At 41.2% G+C, this 25,073-nt stretch overlaps 1 protein-coding gene across 2 annotated transcripts; it reads right to left on the bottom strand.

Moving 5' to 3' along the window:
* Positions 1–143: 143 nt before the first annotated feature.
* LOC112217755 (guanine nucleotide-binding protein G(i) subunit alpha-3) lies at positions 144–24,628 on the bottom strand. Of its 2 annotated transcripts, none has more exons than XM_024378271.2 (9): positions 24,411–24,628; positions 23,871–24,039; positions 22,859–22,901; positions 22,504–22,645; positions 20,726–20,883; positions 12,132–12,260; positions 11,759–11,888; positions 11,491–11,644; positions 144–3,044 (listed from the first exon to the last, which is right to left on the bottom strand). In XM_024378271.2, the coding sequence occupies exons 2-9, from the start codon at positions 23,986–23,988 to the stop codon at positions 2,854–2,856; spliced, it is 1,065 nt and encodes a 354-aa protein (XP_024234039.1). In that variant the 5' UTR covers positions 23,989–24,039; positions 24,411–24,628; the 3' UTR covers positions 144–2,853. The 2 variants fall into 2 exon arrangements, with proteins under 2 accessions (XP_024234039.1, XP_024234046.1); XM_024378278.2 differs by having other exon boundaries at positions 23,871–24,035.
* Between the last annotated feature and the right edge of the window lie 445 nt (positions 24,629–25,073).

The raw sequence follows: 25,073 nt of genomic DNA, 5'->3' as shown, positions 1-25,073 counted from the left end.
CAACCACTGACTCATATAACCTTGTGGAGATATACAATGCAAACAAACATTTCTATGACACTATATGATAATTACTGGTATAATAAGTCAAGTCTTTTACAATCTTGATTGTAATTGACACTATTGAATAATTAAAAGACAAGTTTGGGCCACATTCCATTTTAATGCAAGAAGGAACATTCAGTGTGTTCAATTTAGACAACTGTTCAAACGTCCATTTAGCAATTGTTTTTTGCTTGCTTATATATTTTGTAGGTTAACTATGTATTTTTATTAATGTTTTTTGTAACTTTCTACAGAAGCCCAGAGGACATATGAATAAAAATACAATTCCATCCTTATGCCGAGATCATGACTTATGTATTTATCTCATGATTTCTACATAACAAAAGTTGTTTTGTCGAGATCACCAAAAGTAGCACACATCATCCATTCATATGTGCAGATGCACGATAGCCCCCTAATCAAGGAGCCCTGTGTCTGGGTTGAAGGTAATGCGGGGCATTTAAGCTCCCAGGCTGCGCGCTGCCCCGAAGACCACAGCCAATCTCATGCAAGGAACAACGCAACTAACTAGGCTAGTCTTGTGAGCTCGCTAGTTAGCTAGGTAGCTAGGTAGTCCTATTAGCTAGCTAGCTAACTTGTTATATCGCATAACTGATGTGTATAATTATAAAAAGGTAAATTAATATAACATTTACAGTGAGTGATGTCTATTCATGACAGGCTGATCATATTCAATTTCAGCCTTAGAGGCTGATAAATCAGGATGCTGCCTTGTAGGCGGTTTCATATGTATGGTTCCTTGCAGACAGCCTACAAGGCAGCATCCTGACTGATCAGCCTCAGACACTACTACTGAATTTTATCGGCTGGCCAGGAATAGAGTGCACCCACTCTTGATCATATGCATAATGCACCAATTGCTAATCTGCCGGCAAGGAGCTTCACCTATGAAACAGAAGGAGTTTTACCTATGAAACAACCTACAAGGCAGCATCCTGATGTTTCAGACTGAGGCTACTTTTTAATCTGATCAGCCTGTCAGGATTAGAGCTCACCCACTCTGTAAATGTAAATATTACCCATAAAACAAAGTGGCCCTTACAATACACATCAGTTATGCAAGCTAACAACCAGCATAGATAACAAGACTACCTAGCTAACTCGCTCACAAGACTAGCCAAATTCGCTGCGTTGTTGCTTGCATGCGATTGGCTGTGGTCTTTGATGTGGCATACAACCTGGGAGACAGAGGTGCCCGTCAGGCATCGTTCAGGGCTTAAACGCACCATGAGGGCTTAGCTGCCACATGAGCTTTTAGCTCAAGGTAACATAGAATGTTATCAAGCTAACTTATAAACGGATAATGAGCTCAAAACACAAATGAAAGCATGAGGTTAGTATTAAATGTACCATCCCTTAGCGTAGCAATCAATAAAAACGTATGCGCTGATCCACTGTGGGCTCTGCCACCCCAGTCATACTGTTATTCAATACGTCTACTCCTATTTATATAGTTTCTCGTGATCTCAACAAAACAACTTTTGCGATCGACATAATGAGGGATTTTTTTTTAAATATTCATATGTCCTCTGGACTTCTGTAACTTTCCCCAGGCCTTTGCTATAAATAAGAAGATATTTTCAGTCAACTCACCTGGTAAAATAAAAAAAAGCATGTTTTCAAAAGGAGGAACATTTAAAATGGCTTCCAGGCAAATACTTTTAGCTTATATTAAGGTCATTGTCTTCAGCTAAAGGCCATAATTATCTTTATACAAAATAGTTCTATCCAAAATAACATAATACAAGTTAAGGCAACCATTAAAAAACGCTTTTTCTTTCAAAGTGGTTTTAAAACATCAAGTGATGTCTTACTGTCCGCTAAGAGCTAGTATAATACTTCAGTGTTATGTAACAATCTGAATGGTGATATATTAAAACAATCAGAATTCAGCACATTAAAATCCCCACGAGAATACTGATTAACACTTGTGGACACAATTCCACAACAACAATTTAGGTTGAGCAATGACCATTTACACTAAGTGTACAAAACACTAGGAACATCCACTCTTTCCATGACAGACTGACCAGGTGAATGCTATGATCGCTTATTGATCACTTGTTTAATCCACTTCAAATCAGTGTAGATGAAGGTGAGGAGACAGGTTAGAGAAGGATTTTTAAGCCTTGAGACAATTGAGAAATGGATTGTGTATGTGTGCCATTCAGAGGGTGAATGGGCAAGACAAAATATTTAAGTGCCTTTGAACAGGGTATGGTAGTAGTGTGCCAAGAACTGCAACACTGCTGGGTTTTTCACACTCAACAGTTTCCTGTGTGTATCAAGAATGGTCCATCACTTAAAGGACATCCCCTATGAAGTCCATCTGAGGTGTGATTATTGCTGGTTGAAAACTTAACCCAATACCCCGCTTGGGATGACACTCAAAAGGGGGTGCACCTCAATATTAGGAAGGTGCTCCTAATGTTTTGTACCCTCAGTGTATACAGTTATAAAGATAAGTTGTCAAAACTCAGAAAATGCATAATAGTTGTGATCCCTTATTCAACATTTACAATGTAATTAATACATTTGAAATCAGTCCATAGCTAAGGCATCCATAACAGCAAAAAGATAGAAAACCAAAACCACATAAGTGCTCCATGTAATCTTGTTTTGAAATATCCAAGGATTCATACATTATGGTAACAGTTTATGGTCTAAAAACCCATCCTGTATATGGTCTAACTGTCAATAAGGCAATGATTGATTTACACCTGTAAATGTGTGATTCCTAAACACTCCAGCCCCGATGATGACAAGACAGATGATGGTGCAGGAGTCTCAGTACAAGCCGACCTCCTTCAGGTTGGCTTTAATGATGACGTCAGTGACAGAGTCAAAGACAAACTGCACGTTCTTAGTGTCAGTAGCACAAGTGAAATGGGTGTAGATCTCCTTTGTATCCTTACGCTTGTTCAAGTCCTCAAACTGACACTGAATGTAGGTTGACGCCTCTTTGAATACGTTTGAACCTAGAGCAGAGGGGAATATGTATTCAATATAATTTATGCAATTATTCTCACAAGGACATGCAATATATGTGTGACTTAATTTATACATTGCTTTGAACAAACTAGTCATTTCCTACTATAGACTAAACTTGCTAAACTCAAATATTCTGCTTCAGCAAAGTGTGCCATGAAGCTCCTCCCATATTGCACAAGCTAATATTTCATAATAGAGGTAGAACTCATTACTCAGACATCCCAAACAAGAATCCACTGTGTGCAAATGCACTGCGGTTACTATAACAATCCCACAGGAAATTGTGCTTTGTGCTGTTTTATAGGATGCTGATTCCTAAATATCCACCTCTATATCTCTGAAATGTCAAAGTCTGTATTAGGAGCCCTTTACACTCGTACACAAATGGAAAATGGAAGATTTTGGTACTGATAAGTGTCTTAAAATTGGTACGCAGTGGCTGCACAGTAACAGGCTAAACATGACGTCAGAGCTCAGACTGTGCTTCACAGTGCTGTATAGGTTTTGACTGACAGCCGTTGTGAACTTGAGCACCGTTGTGATTCATAATGGACCGTTTTTGGGTTGCATAAACAACAGTAATTGTGTTATGGCGGGGATGCAGGGATGTGTTCCAAATAAAAACTACAAGTGTGCTTGCTCTAGTTCCTCAACTGCATAGCTAGGATATCTAAAATTTAAAAAAACACCTTAGTTGAACTCTTCTTTGAGTCATAAAAGTGCTTTGAAAATCAAATGTTACTTGTCACATGCACCAAATACAACAAGTGTAGACCTTACAGTGAAATGCTTACTTACAAGCCTTTAACCAACAATGTACTTAAGAAAAATGCGTGGTAAGTAAAAAAAATAGATAAATAAAAATAAGTATAAAATATTTAATGAGCAGCAGTAAAATAGCAATAGCGAGGCTATATAAAGGGGGAACCGGTACAGAGTCAATGTGCAGGGGGCAACAGTTAGTCGGGGGTAATTGAGGTAAAACAGTTGAAGTCAGAAGTTTACATTCACTTAGGTTGGTGTCAATAAAACTCGTTTTTCAACCACTCCAAAGTTCTTGTTAACAAACTATAGTTTTTGGTAAGTCGGTTAGGACATCTACTTTGTGATTGACACATCATTTTTCCTACAATTGTTTACAGACAGATTATTTCACTTATAATTCAATGTATCACAATTCCAGTGGGTCAGAAGTTCACATACAAGTTGACTTTAAACAGCTAGGAAAAATGTCAGGAAATTATGTCATGGCTTTAGAAGATTCTGATAGGCTAATTGACATAATTTGAGGTGTACCTGTGGATGCATTTCAAGGCCTACCTTCAAACTCAGTGCCTCTGATTGAATTGTGACTCTACTTTGTCTCTATACTGACGCTTAGCTTGTTTGATTGCCTTGCGGAGGGAATAGCTACACTGTTTGTATTCGGTCATGTTTCCGGTCACCTTGCCCTGGTTAAAAGCAGTTTCAGTTTCGCGCGGATGCTGCCATCAATCCACGATTTCTGGTTTGAGAACGTTTTAATCGTTGCTGTGGGTAGAACATCGTCAATGCACTTTCTAATGAACTCGCTCACCGAATCAGCGTATTCGTCAATGTTGTTGTTGGACGCAATGCGGAACATATCCCAATCCACGTGATCGAAGCAGTCTTGAAGCGTGGATTCAGATTGGTCGGACCAACGTTGAACAGACCTGAGCGCGGGAGCTTCTTGTTTTAGTCTCTGTCTGTAGGCTGGACGCTACAAAATGGAGTCGTGGTCAGCTTTTCCGAAAGGGGGGCGCGGGAGGGCCTTATATGCGCCGCGGAAGTTAGAATAACAATGATCCAGGGTTTTACCAGCTCTGGTTGCGCAATCGATATGCTGATAGAATTTAGGGAGTCTTGTTTTCAGATTAGCCTTGATAAAATCCCCAGCTACAATGAATGCAGCCTCAGGATATGTGGTTTCCAGTTTACATAGTGTCAAATAAAGTTTGTTCAGGGTCATCAATGTGTCTGCTTGGGGGGGAATATATACGGCTGTGATTATAATCTAAGAGAATTCCCTTGGTAGATAATGCGGTTGACATTTGATTGTGAGGAATTCGAAGTCAGGTGAACAGAAGGACTTGATTTCCTGTATATAGTTATGTTCACACCATGTCTCGTTAATCATAAGGCATACCAGAAAGATGCTTGTTTCTGTCGGCGCGATGCGTGAAGAAACCAGCTGGCTGCACCGACTCCGATAGGGTCTCTCGAGTGAGCCATGTTTCCGTGAAGCAAAGAACGTTAGTCTCAGATCTCTCTCTGGAATGCTACCCTTGCTCAGATTTCATCAACCTTGTTGTCAAGAGACTGGACATTGGCGAGTAGTATGCTAGGGAGAGGTGTGCGATGTGCCCGTCTCCGGGGCCTGACCAGAAGACAGCTTCGTTTGCCCCTTTTACGACGTCGTTGTTTTGGGTCGCCGGCTGGGATCCGATCCATTGTCCTGGGTTGAAGGCAGAACACAGGATCCGCTTCGGGGAAGTTATATTTCTGGACGTAATGATGGTGAGTTGACGTTGCTCTTATATTCAGTAGTTCCTCCCGACTGTATGTAATGAAACCGAAGATTACCTGGGGTACCAATGTAAGAAATAACACGTAAAAAAAAAAACGCGAAGCGAGGTGGCCATCTCTGTCGGCGCCGGAAGTACAAGAGGTATGTGGCAGGGTCTACAGTCAATCATGGATCACAAAAAGAAAACCAGCCCTGTCACGGACCAGGATGTCTTGCTCCCAGACAGACTAAATAACTTTTCTGCTCGCTTTGAGGACAATACAGTGCCACTGACACGGCCCGCTACCAAAACATGCGGACTCTCCTTCACTGCAACCGACATGAGTAAAACATTTAAACGCGTTAACCCTCGCAAGGCTGCAGGCACAGACGGCATCCCCAGCCGCGTCCTCAGAGCACGCGCAAACCAGCTGGCTGGTGTGTTTACGGACATATTCAATCAATCCTTATCCCAGTCTGCTGTTCCCACATGCTTCAAGAGGGCCACCATTGTTCCTGTTCCAAAGAAAGCTAAGGTAACTGAGCTAAATGACTACCGCCCCGTAGCACTCACTTCCATCATCATGAAGTGCTTTCAGAGACTAGTCAAGGACCATATCACCTCCACCCTACCGGACACCCTAGACCCACTCCAATTTGCTTACCGCCCCAATAGGTCCACAGACGAGGCCATCGCAACCACACTGCACACTGCCCTAACCCATCTGGACAAGAGGAATACCTATGTGAGAATGCTGTTCATCGACTACAGCTCAGCATTTAACACCATATTACCCTCCAAACTCGTCATCGAGCTCGAGACCCTGGGTCTCGACCCCACCCTGTGCAACTGGGTACTGGACTTCCTGACGGGCCGCCCCCAGGTGGTGAGGGTAGGTAACAACATCTCCACCCCGCTGATCCTCAACACTGCGGCCCCACAAGGGTGCGTTCTGAGCCCTCTCCTGTACTCCCTGTTCACCCACGACTGCGTGGCCATGCACGCCTCCAACTCAAATCATCAAGTTTGTGGACGACACTACATTGGTAGGCTTGATTACCAACAACGACGAGACGGCCTACAGGGAGTAGGTGAGGGCCCTCGGAGTGTGGTGTCAGGAAAATAACCTCACACTCAACGTCAACAAAACAAAGGAGATGATAGTGGACTTCAGGAAACAGCAGAGGGAGCACCCCCCTATCCACATCGACGGGACAGTAGTGGAGAGGTTTGTAAGTTAAGTTCCTCGGCGTACACATCACGGACAAACTGAATTGGTCCACCCACACAGGCAGCGTGGTGAAGAAGGCGCAGCAGCGCCTCTTCAACCTCAGGAGGCTGAAGAAATTTGGCTTGTCCAAAAAGCACTCACAAACTTCTACAGATGCACAATCGAGAGCATCCTGTCAAGCTGTATCACCGCCTGGTACAGCAACTGCTCCGCCCACACCGTAAGGCTCTCCAGAGGGTAGTGAGGTCTGCACAATGCATCACCAGGGGCAAACTACTGGACCTCCAGGACACCTACACCACCCGATGTCACAGGAAGGCCATAAAGATCATCAAGGACAACAACCACCCGAGCCACTGCCTGTTCACCCCGCTATCATCCAGAAGGCGAGGTCAGTACAGGTGCATCAAAGCAGGGACCGAGAGACTGAAAAACAGCATCTATCGCAAGGCCATCAGACTGTTAAACAGCCACCACTAACATTGAGTGGCTGCTGCCAACATACTGACTCAACTCCAGCCACTTTAATAAGGGAATTGATGTATCAATTCAAAATGTATCACTAGCCACTTTAAACAATGCCACTTAATATAATATAAATGTTTACATACCCTATATTACTCATCTCATATGTATATACTGTACTTGATACCATCTACTGCATCTTGCCTATGCCGTGCCATCACTCATAAATATATCTTTATAAACATATTCTTTATCCCCTTACACTTGTGTGGATAAGGAAGTAGTTGTGGAATTGTTAGGTTACTCGTTGGTTATTACTGCATTGTCGGAACTAGAAGCACAAGCAATTCGCTACACTATATCCACAGCAAAACTAGTCCTATATTGACATAAAGTGAAAGGCCGCTCAGCAAGGAAGAAGCCACTGCTGCAAACCAGCCATATAAAAGCCAGACTACGGTTTGCAACTGCACATGGGAACAAATATTGTACTTTTTAGAGAAATGTCCTCTGGTCTGTTGAAACAAAAATAGAACTGTTTGGCCATAATGACCATCGTTATGTTTGGGGGAAAAAGGGGGAGGCTTGCAAGCCGAAGAACACCATCCCAACCGTAAAGCACGGGGGTGGCAGCATCATGTTGTGGGGGTGCTTTGCTGCAGGAGGGACTGGTGCACTTCACAAAATAGATGGCATCATGAAGAGGTAAAAATGATGTGGCTATATTGAAGCAACAGTCAGTCAGGAAGTTACAGCTTGGTCACAAATGGGTCTTCCAAATGGACAATGACCCCAAGCATACTTCCAAAGTTGTGACAAAATGGCTTAAGGACAACAAAGTCAAGGTATAGGAGTGGCCATCAAAGTCCTGACCTCAATCCTATAGAAAATGTGTGGGCAGAACTGAAAAAGCATGGGCGAGCAAGGAGGCCTACAAACCTGACTCCGTTACACCAGCTCTGTCAAGAGGAATGGGACAGAATTATCCAACATATTGTGGGAAACATGTGGAATGCTCCCCAAAACGTTTGACCCAAGGCAATGCTGCCAAATACTAATTGAGTGTATGTAAACTTCTGACCCACTGGGAATGTGATGAGCGAAATAAAACATTCTCTATTCTGATATTTTACATTCTTAAAATAAAGTGGTGATCCTAACTGACCTAAGACCTAAGAATTTTTACTAGGAGTAAATGTCAGGAATTGTGAAAAACTGAGTTTAAATGTATTTGACTAAGGTGTATGTAAACTTCTGACTAACTCTACCGACATGTACAAACAGTTGATGTGAATGTGCATGGATAATAAAAAGGGAGTTACATCAGTGTAAAAGAGGGGGGTGCAAGGCAAATAGTCTGGGTAGCCATTTGATTAGCTGTTCAGGAGTCTTCTGGCTTGGGGTAGAAGCTGTTAAGAAGCATTTTGTAAATAGACTTGGTGCTCCGGTACCGCTTGCCGTGCGGTAGCAGAGAGAACAGTCCATGACTAGGGTGCCTGGAGTCTTTGGAAATTTTTAGGGCCTCCCTCTGACACCGCCTGGTACAGAGGTCCTGGATGGCAGGAAGCTTAGCCCCAGTGACGTACTGGGCCGTACGCACTCCCCTCTGTAGTGCATTGCAGTTGGAGCCCGAGCAGTTGCCATACCAGGCAGTGATGCAACCAGTTAGGATGCTCTTGATGGAGCAGCTGTAGAACCTTTTGAGGATTTGAGGACCCATGCCAAATTTCTTTAGTTTCCCGAGGGGGAAAAGGCTTTGTCGTGCCCTCTTCACAACTGTCTTGGCGTGCTTGGACCAAGATAGCTTGTTGATGTGGACACCAAGGTACTTGAAGTGCTCAAACTGCTCCACTACAGCCCCGTTAATGAGAATCGGGGCATGCTCGGGTCCTCCTTTTCCTGTAGTCCACAATTATCTCCTTTGTCTTGATCACCTTGAGAGAGAGGTTGTTGTCCTGGCACCACACGGCCAGGTCTTTGACCTCCTCTCTATAAGCTGTCTCGTCGTCGTCAGTGATCAGGCCTACCACTGCTGTGTCATCGGCAAACTTAATGCTGGTGTTGGGAGTTGTGCCTGGCCATGCAGTCATGAGTAAATATGGAGTACAGGAGGGAACTGAGCACGCACCCATGAGGGGCCCCCATGTTGAGGATCAGCGTGGCGGATGTGTTGTTACCTACCCGTACCACCTGGGAGCAGCCCGGTGTTTAGTCCCAGGGTGTTAAGCTTTGTGATGAGCTTTGAGGGCACTATGGTGTTGAACGCTGAGCTGTAGTCAAAGAACAGCATTCTCACATAGGTGTTCCTTTTGTCCAGGTGGGAAAGAGCAGTGTAGAGTGCAATAGAGATTGCGTCACCTGTAGATCTGTTGGGGCGGTATGCAAATTGGAGTGAGTCTAGGGTTTCTGGGATGATGGTGTTGATGTGAGCTATGACCAGCCTTTCAAAGCACTCATGGCTACAGACATGAGTGCTACAGGTAGATAGTCATTTAGGCAGGTTACCTTAGTGATCTTCGGCACAAGGACTATGGTGGTCTGCTTGAAACATGTTGGAATTACAGACTCAGACAGGGAGAGGTTGAAAATGTCAGTGAAGACACTTGTCAGTTGGTCAGCGCATGCTCGGAGTACACGTCCTAGTAATCCATCAGGCCTTGTGAATGTTGACGTGTTTGAAGGTCTTACTCACGTCGTCCAGAACAGCTGATGTGCTCATGCATGTTTCAGTGTTACTTGCCACAAAGCGAGCATAGAAGTCATTTAGCTTGTCTGGTAGGCTCGTGTCACTGGGAAGCTCGTGGCTGTGCTTCCCTTTGTAGTCTAATAGTTTGCAAGCCCTGACACACCCGATGAGAGTCGGAACCGGTGTCGTTTGATTCGATCGTAGTCCTGTATTTATGCTTTGCCTGCTTGATGGTTCGTCGAAGGGCATAGCGGGATTTCTTATAAGCTTCCTGGTTCGAGTCCTGCTCCTGGAAAGCGGCAGATCTACCCTTTAGCTCAGTGCGGATGTTGCCTGTAATCCATGGATTCTGGTTGGGGTATGTACGTACAGTCACTGTGGGGACAATGTCATCGATGCCCTTATTGACAAAGCCAGTGAATGATGTGGTGTACTCCTCAATGCCATCTGAAGAATCCAGGAACCTATTACAGTCTGTGCTAGCAAAATAGTCCTGTAGCTTAGCATCTGACCACTTTTTTATTGACCGAGTCACTAGTGCTTCAGCTTTTGCTTGTAAGCAAGAACCTGGAGGATAGAATTATGGTCAGATTTGCCAAATGGAGGGTGAGGGAGAGCTTTGTAAGCATCCCTGTGTGTTCAGTAAAGGTGGTCTAGAGTTTTTTCCCCTCTGGTTGCACATTTAACATGCTGGTAGAAATGAGGTAAAACGGATATAAAAGTTTCCCTGCGTTAAAGTCCCTGGCCACTAGGAGCGCCGCCTCTGGATGAGCATTTCCTGTTAGCTTATGGCCGTATACAGCTCATTGAGTGCAATCTTATTGCCAGCATCGGTTTGTGGTGGTACATAGATAGCTACGAAGAATATAGATGAAAACTCTAGGTAGATAGTGTGGTCTACAGCTTATCATAAGACACTCTACCTCAGGTGAGCAAAACCGAGACTTCCTTAGATATCATGCACCAGCTGTTGTTTACAAATATACATAGACTGTCACCACCTGCCTTATCAGAGGATGTGGTTCTATCCTGCCGATACAGTGTATAACCCGCCAGCTGTATGTTATTCATGTCGTCTTTCAGCCACAACTCGAATTACTTAACTGTGCACACTCTGGAGAGTTGTGTAGCCACTTGGAGTCACCAGTTAGTCCTCTCACTCAAACAATTGTATTTTTGTTTTGTGTTGCATCTACCCCACATTTTCCAGGAATATTCTTATCATGTTACTGAATGTACCCAGAGTATTTTCAGATTTCTTATCCACAAATGTGGCGAAAAGTACAGAAAATGTATAACGCACATCAAATCAACAGCGGCTTGTTAGAATTCAGTCTTGTGTCAGGTAAACTGTTGTGTCCCTACCTTTAGTCTAATAATTTTTCCATAATCTACAAACTGTTTCCTTTCAATTGTTTAAATGGTTGTGCATAGGCTTTTCATATTTCTTCTGTAAGAAACATTTAAATGTATCCCTATCCATACAGGCCAATTCCAATGAGTGTAAAGAGTTAAAGATGTACCGGAGTACTCTGGGTAGCAGATAGTGAGGGGGCTCTTCTGGATCTTGTCCTCAAACAGATCCTTCTTGTTGAGAAAGAGGATGACTGAGGTGCCCGTGAACCACTTGTTGTTGCAGATGGAGTCAAACAGCTTCATGCTCTCATGCATACGGTTCTGTGGAGAGATGAGCAGTGTTAGGGTCAGCGTGTGGGCAATCTCTTTTGATAAAGAGTATCATGTCATTACCACAGGACTATAGATCTAGAGTTTATGCCCTGTCCCACTCACCATCTCCTCATCCTCAGCCAACACCAGGTCATAGTCACTGAGCGCAACACAGAAGATGATGGCTGTGACTCCCTCGAAGCAGTGGATCCACTTCTTCCTCTCGGACCTCTGACCCCCCACATCAAACATCCTGCAGCCACGGAGATTCAGACAGAGAGAAATAACATGAGGAATTGAGAGAAGAGGACATAAAAAAAGGAATGAGTGGGAGAGAGAAAGACAACACTTTTTCAGTAAATTGTGGTCACTAGGGTGTTGTACAGACAGCTTTGCGATTTTCTACATTAGTGAATCACTAACTGTAGGGACAATGGTCCTCAGGTATTATTAGTATAAGTCGGCGCACGGAGTGCTGTGTTAACAGCTTACTGACTTGAAGTAGAGGTCCTTGAATGTGAAGTGTGTCTCCACAATGCCGGTGGTCTTGACTCTGGTGCGCAGGACATCCTGCTGCGTGGGCACGTAGTTCTGCTGGGATATCCTGTCCAGGTCATTCAGGTAACTGAAGAGAAAGAAAAGGAAACTGACTTAACATAAATGACTTACATACACTACTAGTTACCAATTGTTGGATAATGCCATTTCAAATTGATGAGCTAACACATGTAATAGAAGTTCTGGTTTTGGATCAACCATGGATGTGAACAACAATGCAAGTGAACAAATTAAGCCAATATGGGAGGAATACAAAGTAAACAAAGAAAACTATTCCCAAAACAAACTCAGAGTAATCATATGGGCAATTCTCACAAAACTGACACTTGACCCAAAAGAAATTGACAAAATATTTTCCACCATAATTCCTCTTGGATCACTAAGATTAGGATCTGTATGTATCTATTTCATAATCATTGTTATGTTTATTGCACATGTATTATGCATTTTACCACAATTTCCACAACTACCCTAGCAAGAATTATCGTTAAGTTCAAAAAGGTAAAACAAATCTCTTTCTAATACGTTTTAACATCGCTAACTTAATGAAAAGGCCTGAGTTAAACATGACACTTAACATGTACTTAGTAATTTCTCATAATACAACCTTTCCTGAATATTGTTTTTTGGTAATAATTACTTGTGTTATTTTTATGTACACATATTTGGATAAAATAACAAAAAAGGCACACTCTCAGATTAAGCAAAAATTACAAAACGCAAACATTTTATTTTTCCTAATATTTCCAAAATATTGGTGCATTACAGAAAAGCAGGTTTGGGAGAATGCATGTTTGGGTAATGAGTGTTTCCTAGTTTACCATTCAAAAACTGTACTGAGCTCTATTAGAGATTCAGTATTCCAAAACATCAAACTTTCATTTGTCAATCCCAAATGACTTGCATAAACCATTATTTTAGGATAAGTACTGTAATTACGTGCATGTATTTTCACAAGTCACTTCAACATAAAAATGTGACTTTTAAAAAAAGGAATTTAGGAATTTACAGGTAATATTGATGTATTAGGACATGGATGTGCGGTTCTAATGTATTTTAGATGCATTTCTAAATTGAATGGGATTCTACAGGCAAATGGCACAACATGATATGCCTAAAACTTCTAAATACAGTTTCTTCAGAAAGTATTCACACCCCTTGTCTTTTTCCACATTTTGTTGTGTTACAAACTGGGATGAAAATGAATTTAATTTTTTTTTTTTTTTATTGTTTACACCAAATACTCTCATGTCAAAGTGGAAGAAAAAAAATCTAACATTTGTAAAATAAAACACGAACACAGTGCATTTGAAAAGTATTCAGACCCCTTAACTATTTCCACTGTTACATTACAGCCTTATTCTAAAAAATGTTTTTTTTAAATAAATAAAGATCATTAATTTACACAGAATACCACATAATGACAAAGAAAAACAGGTTTTTAGAAAAATGTTGAAATGTATTAAATAACTGAAATATGACATAACTATTCAGACCCTTTACTCAGCAATTACAGCCTTGAGTATGATGCTACAAGCTTGGCACACCTGTATTTGGGGAGTTTCTCCAGTTATTCTCTGCAGATCCTCTGAAGCTCTGTCAGGTTGGATGGGGAGCGGTGCTGCACAGCTATTTTCAAGTCTCTCCAAAGATGTTCGATCGGGTTAATTTCCTGGATCTGGCTGGGCCACTCAAGTACATTCAGAGACGTCCCGAAGCCTCTCCTGCGTTGTCTTGGCTGTATGCTTAGGGTTGTTGTCCTGTTGGAAGGTAAACCTTCACCCCAGTCTGAGGTCCTAAGCACTGGAGCAGGTTTTCGTCAAGGATCTCTGTACTTTGCTCCATTCATCTTTCCCTCGATCCTGACTAGAATCCCAGTCCCTGCTGCTAAAGAAAATCCCCACAGCATGATGCTGCCACCACCATGCTTCACCGTAGGGATGGTGCCAGGTTTCCTCCAGGCGTGACACTTGGCATTCAGCCCAAAGAGTTCAATCTTGGTTTCATCAGACCAGAGGATCTTGTTTCTCATGGTCAGAGCCCTTTAGGTGCCTGCAGAAATGTTTTGGTACGCTTCCCCAGATCCGTTGACACAATCCTGTCTCGTAGCTCTACGGACACTTCCTTCCACTTCCATGGCTTGGTTTTTGTTCCGACATGCACGGTCAACTGTGGGACCTTATAATAGACAGGTGTGTGCCTTTCAAATCATGTCCAATCAATATAAGTTGTAGAAACATCAAGGATAATCAATGGAAACAGGATGCATCTGAGCGCAATGTCAAATCTCACAGAAAAGGGTCTGAATACTTAAGTAAATAAGGTATTTCTGTTCATTTTTAATAGAGATTTCTAGAAACCTGTTTTTGCTTTGTCATTATGGGGTATTGTATGTGGATGGATTTTTTTTATTTTTAAATCACACATTTTAGAATAAGGCTGTAACGTAACTAAATGTGGAAAAAGTCAAGGGGTCTGAACACTTGCGAAAGGAACTATCTTGATTAGAAAGTATTCAACCCCCTGAGTCAATACTTGTTAGAATCACCGTTAGCAGTGATTACAGCTGTGATTCTTTCTGGGTAAGTCTCTAAGAGCTTTCCACACCTGGATTGGGCAACATTTGCCCATTATTCTTTTCAAAATTATTCAAGCTCTGTCAAATTGGTTGTTTTCATCATTGCGAGATAAGCATTTTTCAGGTCTTACCATGGATTTCAAGAAGATTTAAGTCATTGTAACTCTGCCACTCAGTAACATTCACTGTCTTCTTGGTAAGCAACTTCAGTGTAGATATGGCCTTGTGTTTTAGACTATTGTCCTGCTGAAAGGTGAATTCATCTCCCAGTTTCTAGTGGAAATGTTTTCCTCTAGGATTTTGTCTGTGCTTAGCTCCATTCAGTTATTATTCAAGAAAAAAAGTGAATTGCGTTGCCACATTTTTGCAGTATTACTTTAGTGCCTTGTTGCAAACAGGATGAATGTTTTGAAATATTTTTATTTTGTACAGCCTTAAATTATTTTCACTGACAATTAGGTTCGTATTGTGGAGTAACTACAATGTTGTTGATCTATTCTCAATTCTCCAATCACTGCCATTAAACTCTGTTTTAAAGTCACAATTGGTCTCATGGTGAAATCCCGGGGTTATTTCCTTCCTCTCCGGATGCCTGTATTTTTGTAGTGACTGGATGTATTGATACACCATCCAAAGTGTAATTAATAACTTCACCATACTCAAAGGGATATTCAATGTCTGCTTTTTTATTTTTACCCATCTACCAATAGGTGCCCTTCTTTGCAAGGCATTGGAAAACCTCCCTGGTCTTTTTTGGTTGAATCTGTACTTGAAATTCACTCCTCAACTGAGGGACCTTAGAGATAATTGTATATGTTGGGTACAGAGATGAGGTAGTCATGTTGAACACTATTGCGCACAGAGTCCATGCAACTTATGTGACTTGTTATGCAAATTTTTACTCCTAAACTTACTTAGGCTTGTCATAACAAAAGGTACAGGTACACGACATCCCCCATTTTGACCTCCTTTAAAGTACATTCATTTTTTAGTTAACTCGGCTGGTCAGTTAAGAACAAATTCTTATTTACAATGACGACCTACCCCAGACGAGGCTGGGCCAATTGTGCGCTGCCCTATGGGATTCTCAATCACAGCGAGGATGTGATACAGCCTGGATGGCGGGTTGCGCTTTGCTGAATCAAACTCCAGATTGTGGCCTTAATTAAAAATGGTGTTTATACACTCATATTTCTTGACAACCCCTATTTAAATCAAATAACGGATGTTTAACAAAAATGCTATACAATAGATTAAGGAGTGGTACTAGTAAATAAAGTTACCAGCACAGCAAACCCATTGACTATATGTTAGAATTAGCTTATTATAATTTGCTGAAATGAAAGATATCATCACTGAAACGGACCAAAAAAAATATGCGGTAATGAGAAGTGTGTTAGACACTTAACGTAATAAATATTATAGTTTAATGTAAACTTCAATTGGTATAAATGTTTTGATTTATGGACATTTTGCATTTTATAGAAATAAATTACATTTTACTTAGAAAAACCTATTCAAATGACCTGAGAGGCATTTCGGTAATGAGAATTTGGGGTGAAAATGTACAAAATTCAGGTGCCAGTGAGTTCAGGACAGACCAAACTGTAGTGCTATTTGTGCAAATAAGAAGTAATCAAGTATTTATTATATTTCCACTGGATCAGATCATTAAAACCTTTCCCTTTCATGCCGAGTGGTTATCGAAAGGGAGAGAGAGCGGGAAATATTTTAAATACATTGAGGAAATAGTCATTCACAAAAAATAAATACAAATATATAAAAGTATGCTAAATAACCAAAATAATTTGATTTAAATAAGTCAAAACTCGTAAATAGAATGAAATAAACAAACTTTCTCACACGTGTGTGCTCTGCAATCGTGTCCACTCTGACAATGAACGGTAAACAATTAATAATATTGAATGCATTAAACAGAAGTGACCATAACCAAACAAACATTGTAGATTAGAAATTATCAAAATTAACGGTAAATGTAGGCTACTACTGGTGATATATGTAAATGGGGAATTGATAGACAGCAACAATCAAAGGGCAAACAATTCACACAATGAAGTTACAAAACAACGAATGCACACGAAATGGCGGGACAGAGAGCATTATGGAGAGAGACGTTCCTTGTGCATCTTAGCCACACTCCCTTCTTGGACCATGGCATTCCAGCAGCCTCCTCAATGGATTAGTCCACTGAGACGGGCACAATTCAGACAGGTGTCTCCTGTGCAATAAAATATGTTTTAAATAATATATCTATATATTACACACAGTACCAGTCAAAAGCTTAGACACACCTACTCATTCAATGGTTTTTCTTTATTTTTTACAGATTTTCTACATTATAGAATAGTGAAGACATCAACGCTATAAAAATAACACATTTGTGACAAGGTAGGGGTGGTAATAGTCCAAGTCCATATTATGGCAAGAACAGCTCAAGACTGCGTGAGTCAGGCCTTCATGGCCGAATTACTGCAACAACAAAAAACTACTAAACGACACCAATAAGAAGAAGAGATTTGCTTGGGCCAAGAAACATGAACAACGGACATTAGACCAGTGGAAATCTGCCCTTTGGTCTGAGGAGTCCAAATTTGAGATTTTTGGTTCCAAAAAAGCTGGTTGAGAGAATGCCAAGAGTGTGCATAGCTGTCATCAAGGCCAAGTGTGGCTACTTAGAAGCATCTCAAAAATAAAATGTATTTTGATTTGTTTAACACTTTTTTTGCTTACTACATGATTCCATATGTGTTCGTTCAAGGTTTTGATGTCTTCACTATTACTCTACAATGTTGAAAATAGTAAAAAGAAAAGAAAAACCCTTGAATGAGTAGGTGTCCAAACTTTGACTGGTACTGTATATAAAAGCAAAAAATATGCATGTGCTGCCATCATTCTATTTCTATGTGTGTGTAACAGTATAACTTTAGACCGTCTCCTCGTCCATACCCGGGCGCGAACCAGGGACCCTCTGCACATATCAACAACAGTCACCCTCGAAGCATCGTTACTCATCGCTCCACAAAAGCCTTGCAGAGCAAGGGGAACTACTACTTCAAGGTCTCAGAGCAAGTGACATCACCGATTGAAACACTATTTAGCGCGCACCACCGCTAACTAAGCTAGCGTTTCACATCCGTTACATGTGCTGATGCTGACATGCGCAAAATTCTACAGGTGTAGTAGACCTTACAGTGAAATGCTTACTTACAGGCTCTAACCAACAATGACATTTACGTTAAAAAAAAAAAAAAAAGGTATTAGGTGAACAATAGATAAGTAAAGAAATAAAAAAACAATAGTAAAAAGAGTGAAAAATAGCAGTAGTGAGGCTATAATAGTAGCGAGGCTATATACAGGCACCGGTTAGTCGGGCTAATTGAGCAGAGAGTAGCAGTAGCGTAAAAGAGGGGTTGGTGGGTGGTGGTGCACAATGCAGATAGTCTGGGTAGTCAATGTGCGGGGTCACCAGTTAGTCAGGCTAATTGAGGTAGTACGTACATGAATGTATGGTTAAAGTGACTATGCATATATGATAAACATAGGGTAGCAATGCATAGGGTAACAATGCAAATAGTCTGGGTAGCCATCTTATTAGAAGTTCAGGAGTCTTATGACTTGGGGGTAAAAGCTGTTGAGAAGCCTTTTGGTCCTAGACTTGGCGCTCCGTTATGGCTTGCCATGCGGTAGTAGAGAGAACAGTCTGACTGGGGTGGCTGGGGTCTTTGACAATTTTTAGGGCCTTCCTCTGACATCATCTGGTGTAGAGGTCCTGGATGGCAGGCAGATTAGCCAAAGTGATGTACCTGCCGTACGCACTACCCTCTGGTCGGAGGCCAAGCAGTTGCTGCCATACCAGGCAGTGATGCAACCCATCAGGATGCTCTTGATGTTGCAGCTGTAGAACTTTTGAGGATCTGAGGACCCATGCCAAATCTTTTTAGATTCCTCAGGGGGAATAGCCTTTGTCTTCACAACTGTCTTGATGTGTTTGGATCAAGAGAACTTGTTGGTGATGTGGACACCAAGGAACTTGAATCAAGGATGTGTTGTTAACTACCCTTACCACCTAGATGCGGTCTGTCAGGAAGTCCAGGATCCAGTTGGTGTTTAGTCCCAGGATCTTTAGCTTAGTGATGAGCTTTGAGGGCACTAAGGTGTTGAACACGGAGCTGTAGTCAATGAATAGTATTCTCACGTAGGTGTTCCTTTTGTCCAGGTGGGAAAGGGCAGTGTGGAGTGCAATAGAGATTGCATCATCTGTGGATCTGTTTGGGAAGTATGCAAATTGGAGTGAGTGTGTCTAGGGTTTCTGGGATAATGGTATTAATGTGAGCCATTACCAGCCTTTCAAGGTACTCCATGGCTACGGACATGAGTTCTACGGGTTGCCTTAGTGTTCTACAATTTAGGCAGGTTACCTTAGTGTTCTACATCTTGCTTGTTTCAGCAAGGAGCAACAAAGTTTAGTCACGTTGTTAGAGTCCACGTTACCGCAGAAACGGACTCAACCACACGAATGCCCGGCCACCCTCTTTTCAGTCAGCTGTTCGTTTAAAAAAAAAAAAAAAATCTAAATTATACTTAACACTAGATCTGCTAAAGCAGTCATTTTGACTGCTTATTAATTAAATTAAATCACTCAGTCAAGCCTCCATCCTTCACTTTTCCTAAATAACACACTGCCGTTGTTAGAATCATAATATCACATACAGAACTGGAGCTATAACAAGTTTTCGGAGGGCATGTAATTTGTTTTATGGCCCCCCCCCATTGACCCTCCTCCCCCACCCATTCTCCCAACATTGGAAGAACAAGCTACGGGCCGATTATCAGCACAAAATGTCATCAGAGAGCAGGCCATACAGCTCAAGCAAAAACATCAGCAAATCATGTAACATGATCGCTTCAGAGAGATCATGCGTTACCTCCGTTTTGATGACACAGAAACGAGAAATCTGAAAACAGACAAATTTGACATGGTATCTGACGTTTGTATAGAACAGCATTGCAAACCAGGAGAGAAGATCCCTGTTGATTAACAATTGTTCACAACAAAGGCTTGTTGCTTTGCGCAATACATTGCGAGTAAACCCGACAAGTTTGGAATTAAGTTTTGGTTTGACGTGGACACCAAGTACATGCCGAACGGCTTTCTTAGAATAAGGCCGTAACAAAATGTGGAAAAAGTCAAGGGGTACTTTCGGAATGCACTGTATATTAAATGTATTTATTACACTGTAATGACTGCTCGTTAGCCTCGATTCTAACACCAGAGATTCAAGTGTTAAACAGTTCTGGCGTTTATATTTTCATTACGGTCTTCATCCATAATACGGTCATTGTGCCAGCCTTACTCTTCACACACCCACACACTGTAATAGTGTATTGTTGTATTGTACATTTTATAATGTAAATTTGAAGTAATGGAGCAATGTACATACTGTATGTATAATGCAATGTCTAGTTTGATGTACTATTTTATTTATGATGTAGGCTATTGTTTAATTCCTGTTTGGACCCCAGGAAGAGTCAGCAGCTAATGGGGAATCTAATAAATACTCAATCTGTAGCCTGTTGATAGTACAGTGCATTTTTTTGAAAAGCAAGCTCCCAACAGAGGCAGTGGAAAACAGAAAAACAGTTCAATGTATACGAAATTAGTCCAGGCCGCAGCCTCCTGATTAACATGTCACATAAGACCTTAGGTACAAGTTCATTACACTTCTCCCTATTTCCAATGATTTTCTAGAACTCAAATATTATTTTCAGATCAGGATTTCCCTAACCTTGGATGAATTACAGTCACTTGGATTACAGTCTCGCTTCTCATGTTTGAGGATAACCAATATTCCTCCAATCAGTCATAATGGTTCTCTAGTCGTTATAATATTTGATTCAAGTTGTGTTAGAGCAGAGATTTGTAATGCTCTTACTATGAGGCGGAGTCGTTAAGCTGGTATTCTCTAGACCTGCCAAAGCAGATCTGGACCCCTCCGTCCTGCCATAACCTCTTGATGACCCCAGCCAGTTCAGGGGTCATGACCCCTTCCTCTGCAGAGCTGGCCAAGGCAAAAAGCTGGCGGGCATCATCCTGGAGACACAGCAAAACAAATAAAACCACAGTTACCAACAGGAAACAACAACGCTCGTCTATCGTGGAAACACAGTATGACAACAGAAAAACGTCAATCCCAAATAGGGTTGGGCAGAATCCAGTTTTCCATACTGTGCCTGCGCTGTCCTGGAATATATGGTATTACTGGTAGTGCACACAGGGGGTGCTATCCCCCCCACAAAAATCATAATTTACCAGAATGCTAACAAGTACTAAGGAATCCCCATAGTGGATGCTTGGTAAATGCTAACAAGCTCATGGAAACATTTACTACCAAGAAAACCCAGTATCTCAAAGCCTCTCAAAACATAGTTTGCAGCACGCACAAAATAAATATTAAACAGCAGGGATCTTAATCCAGGAGGGGATTGTCTCTGCTGCAGCTACCAAGAAGCTTGAGCTTGCAAGCTAACATTAGCCACTTAGCTAAACCCAACTGGGGACAATTTATTTGGCACAATTTGATAGTTAACTTAATAGTTATACGATATATAGCTGGGAAACAACAGTAGTGAATTTCACACAATTGCAACTTGATCACCTCACTTAAGATGCACTACCAGAGTGACAGTACCCTTGTGAAGCGCCCATTTTGCGAGTTGTGTTTCTTTGTAAACAAACACATGTAACTGGCTCAAACATATGTTTTGTGAAACTAGTACCAGTAAACTTAATAATGAAAAATAATCTAACAGGCAAAATTATTAACACGGTCTGCTTTATTCATTACCTAGTGCACAAGTTGACAGAAGGTATTTATTGAACAAAGTACTAATTTTCAAATGTATATACATTTTTCTTTTACTGATGGCATTTCAAAATACACCGGGATACTGTATACTGCCCAACCCTATTCCCAAATCAACATGTTCGGTGCAGTCAGGTTTCAAGTGATTTACTTCACATGCTGACCATAGATGTTGTTCCTAGACTGTTGTCCTCTGCTACCGCATGGTAAGCGGTACCAATGCCCCATGTTTAGAACAAACAGGATCCTGAAAAGCTTCTACCCCAAAGCCATAAGACTGCTAAATAGTTAACCAAATAGCTACCCGGACAATCGGCATTGAGCCTTTTTTGCACAATTTTTTGGGACTCATCACATACACTACTGCTAACTGTTTACCATCTGTCATTATATGCCTAGTACACATACATACACACACATATATGTACACACACACACACACACACACACTTCGATTACCTCGTACCCCTACATATCGACTCGGTACTGGTACTCATTGTATATAGCCATTACTCACTGTGTATGTATTATTACGCGTTTTACTTTTCTATTGTTTCTCTCTGCATTGTTTGGAAGGGCCTGTAAGTAAGCATTTCAGTGTTAGTCCACGCCTGATTTTTTTACGACGCATGTGATGAATACAATTTGGAACAAAATGTCACTGCAGCCAGTAGATAATTCTGTACACTGTTCTTGTGAAATATGTACTTCCTTGTAGTCATAACAACATAAATAGAAACAACACTTACTATGGCATTTTACAAGGAAACAATAGTAAATGAATCTAACATAATCTACTAAACTAATTAAGAGCACTGGAATGTAAAATAATCTTCAAGCTGACTCACTGATCGTGCTGTGTCCCCAAAGTCTATGCCCAGCCTGCCCATAGCTCTGATGATGGCGATGATGGACTGGATGGTGTTGCTGTAAACCACCACTCTGTACTGGCTGCACTCCTCCTGTGTGTACCCGTCCTCATGGATAATTCTGGGGGCAGGAAGAGAAGGTTAACATGCGCATCTTACTGGTGCTTGCGGTCAACATCTAATCTAGGCCTCGTGACATAGATAACATATCGCAAAGGCTCATAGCTGATACAGCACTTCACATGGGTTCCTAAATCGGTCAAAAGGTGTAAACAGAATGCTAGTTTCTTATTTTCTTTTGGGTGTGCACAAAACGGTTGAAACGTGTACTCACTTCATCTGCTTTACAATTGTGCTTTTCCCAGACTCTCCAGCACCTTGAAGTGGAATGTTTAGAGGCAAAGAAAGGAGACATAAGATCAGGAGAAGTTTCAAATCCTTAGCTCTACTAAAATGTGTAGATTTACAACAACAAACATGCACAGTCAGAGCTCAGAACCAGCTGATTCCATCTGTGACAGTTCTACAACCCCCTACTGTTTTGGGGCCTTTGCACCTGCCCTGAGAATCTAGGGGAAAACATCAGGCTACATCATAAGCATGAACGCTAAAGTGTTTTTTTAATGCAGTCTGTGGAAGACTGAATTGTAATGACAGCTTTCATTTGAGTAAAGTAGGTTCCACCATAACCATTGCCAGGTAGCATCTATGAACAGGGTAGGCTCATGACTAACTGCTTTAGCGCCTATTGACCATAGTATCTTCTGACTGGGGGTGTTTTGTTAAGAGCCCAGACGCTTGCTCTAAACATTAACACTTGCGGTATGTTTTTGGAAACATAAGGAACATATTTTTAAAATTAGCGAGACGCTTGCTCTAAACATTAACACTTGCAGTATGTTTTTGGAAACATAAGGAGTATATTTTTATTAATTAGCGAGAAATAATTTTCAAAAACCAGGGGAAAAAAAGTTTAAAACAATGTGTTCCCACACGGCCATATCTACATGTTACATCTCTTGTTTATGAAAGCCATAGGTGGCCACCTGCGATAATTAGCTCAAACAAATGTGTGCTGATCTCGCTGATATGAACGATAAGGGGCAAAGCATATGTCTCGAAAACCGATGATTGACTTTTCAACATGTTAAAACATAGCGTCGGAATTGTAGTTCACACGGAGCCAAATGTGGCCGAATGTAACCTCAAACCCTAAATACAGAAGAGTTTTCGAAAGCTAGTCATGAGCCATACATAACAGTAATTCGATCAGTTAGACAGACACTCTCCAGATCTCATATAATTGATATACTAGCTGCGAATGTCAGTCACATATGAACACTCACCTAGAAGCAACAGTTTGACTTCACTTGATGCCTTTTCGCCAGCTTCTCTCAGATTCCGATCAATATTTTTACTCCTCTCCATGGCAGCTTTATCTTCGGCACTTAGTGTGCAACCCATTTTGATCCCAGCAGGTAAAACCTATGAAAATGTCTCTTATAATCTACCTGGCTTTTGACAAGCCGACCAAATGGAAAAAACGAAGGTGTTCAGTAAAAAGAATGAATGTCATCCCTAATTCTACAAAATTGTATTGCTGTGTCTGTCAAGCGCTTGACGCAGAATTCTGTCAACTACGACACATTTTCAAACGAAATGTGTGCGACGACGAGCATGAGAAAAAAGGAAGGGAGAAAGGCGTTGGCCGGGAAACTAGCACATTAACCATACAAATATTTGTTAGCTTTTTCTATGCACATGGAGGAAGCCGAATACTTTTGATAGAAGAGCAAGAAATTGATACGAAGAAATTAAGTAGTTAACATTAGTTACTATATTAACTTAATTGGCTAGCTAGAAACTTCACTTTATAACGTTACTACCTGTATGTTATTTCCGCGTTGCGTTGGCTGTGTAAAAATTGAGCTAGAGAGCTGAGTTATAACTTCACTAAAAATAAATAGCTACAATCTAAACACCCTTGACAGTGACTCAAAATACTCACACACTTCTAAATACTATTGTCTGTTAACTGTTCTAACTTGTCTGGTCCTACAATAACGCAGAAGAGCAAAATATGTTTACTTTCAGAGACACGTGACGCGGAAATTGAGGAAAATAATTGCCGGGCTAATGGGAAATGAAGTTAATATCTATCAGTAATTGATTATAGTGATTCTCAACCAGGGGGTCTAGGAGAATTTCGAGTTTTCAGGGGTCCCTAAAAAAACGCTTAAAACTAACACATAGCACCCAACCCCTCTGTAGTATATAATGCAGTATTTACAGTTAACTATAGTAGAAATAATGTAGTAAAAGAACTGTAGTATATACTATAGTAATTAGTATAGTGTTTTTGCAGACTGTACTATACTGTAGTATTTACTGTAGTGTTTTTTGAGGACTGTAGTTTACTGTAGTATTTACTGTAGTTTTTCTGAGCACTGTAGTATACTGTAGTATTTACTGTAGTGTTTTTTGCAGACATTACTGTAGTATTTACTATAGTGTTTTTGTTTTCTAATCCTTGACATAGAAGTGGAGGC

Source organism: Oncorhynchus tshawytscha, linkage group LG02 (genome assembly GCF_018296145.1).
Source record: "Oncorhynchus tshawytscha isolate Ot180627B linkage group LG02, Otsh_v2.0, whole genome shotgun sequence".
Lineage (NCBI taxonomy): Eukaryota > Metazoa > Chordata > Actinopteri > Salmoniformes > Salmonidae > Oncorhynchus > Oncorhynchus tshawytscha.
Note: the sequence above shows the minus strand (reverse complement) of the source record. Positions and strands in the feature narration are given on the sequence as shown.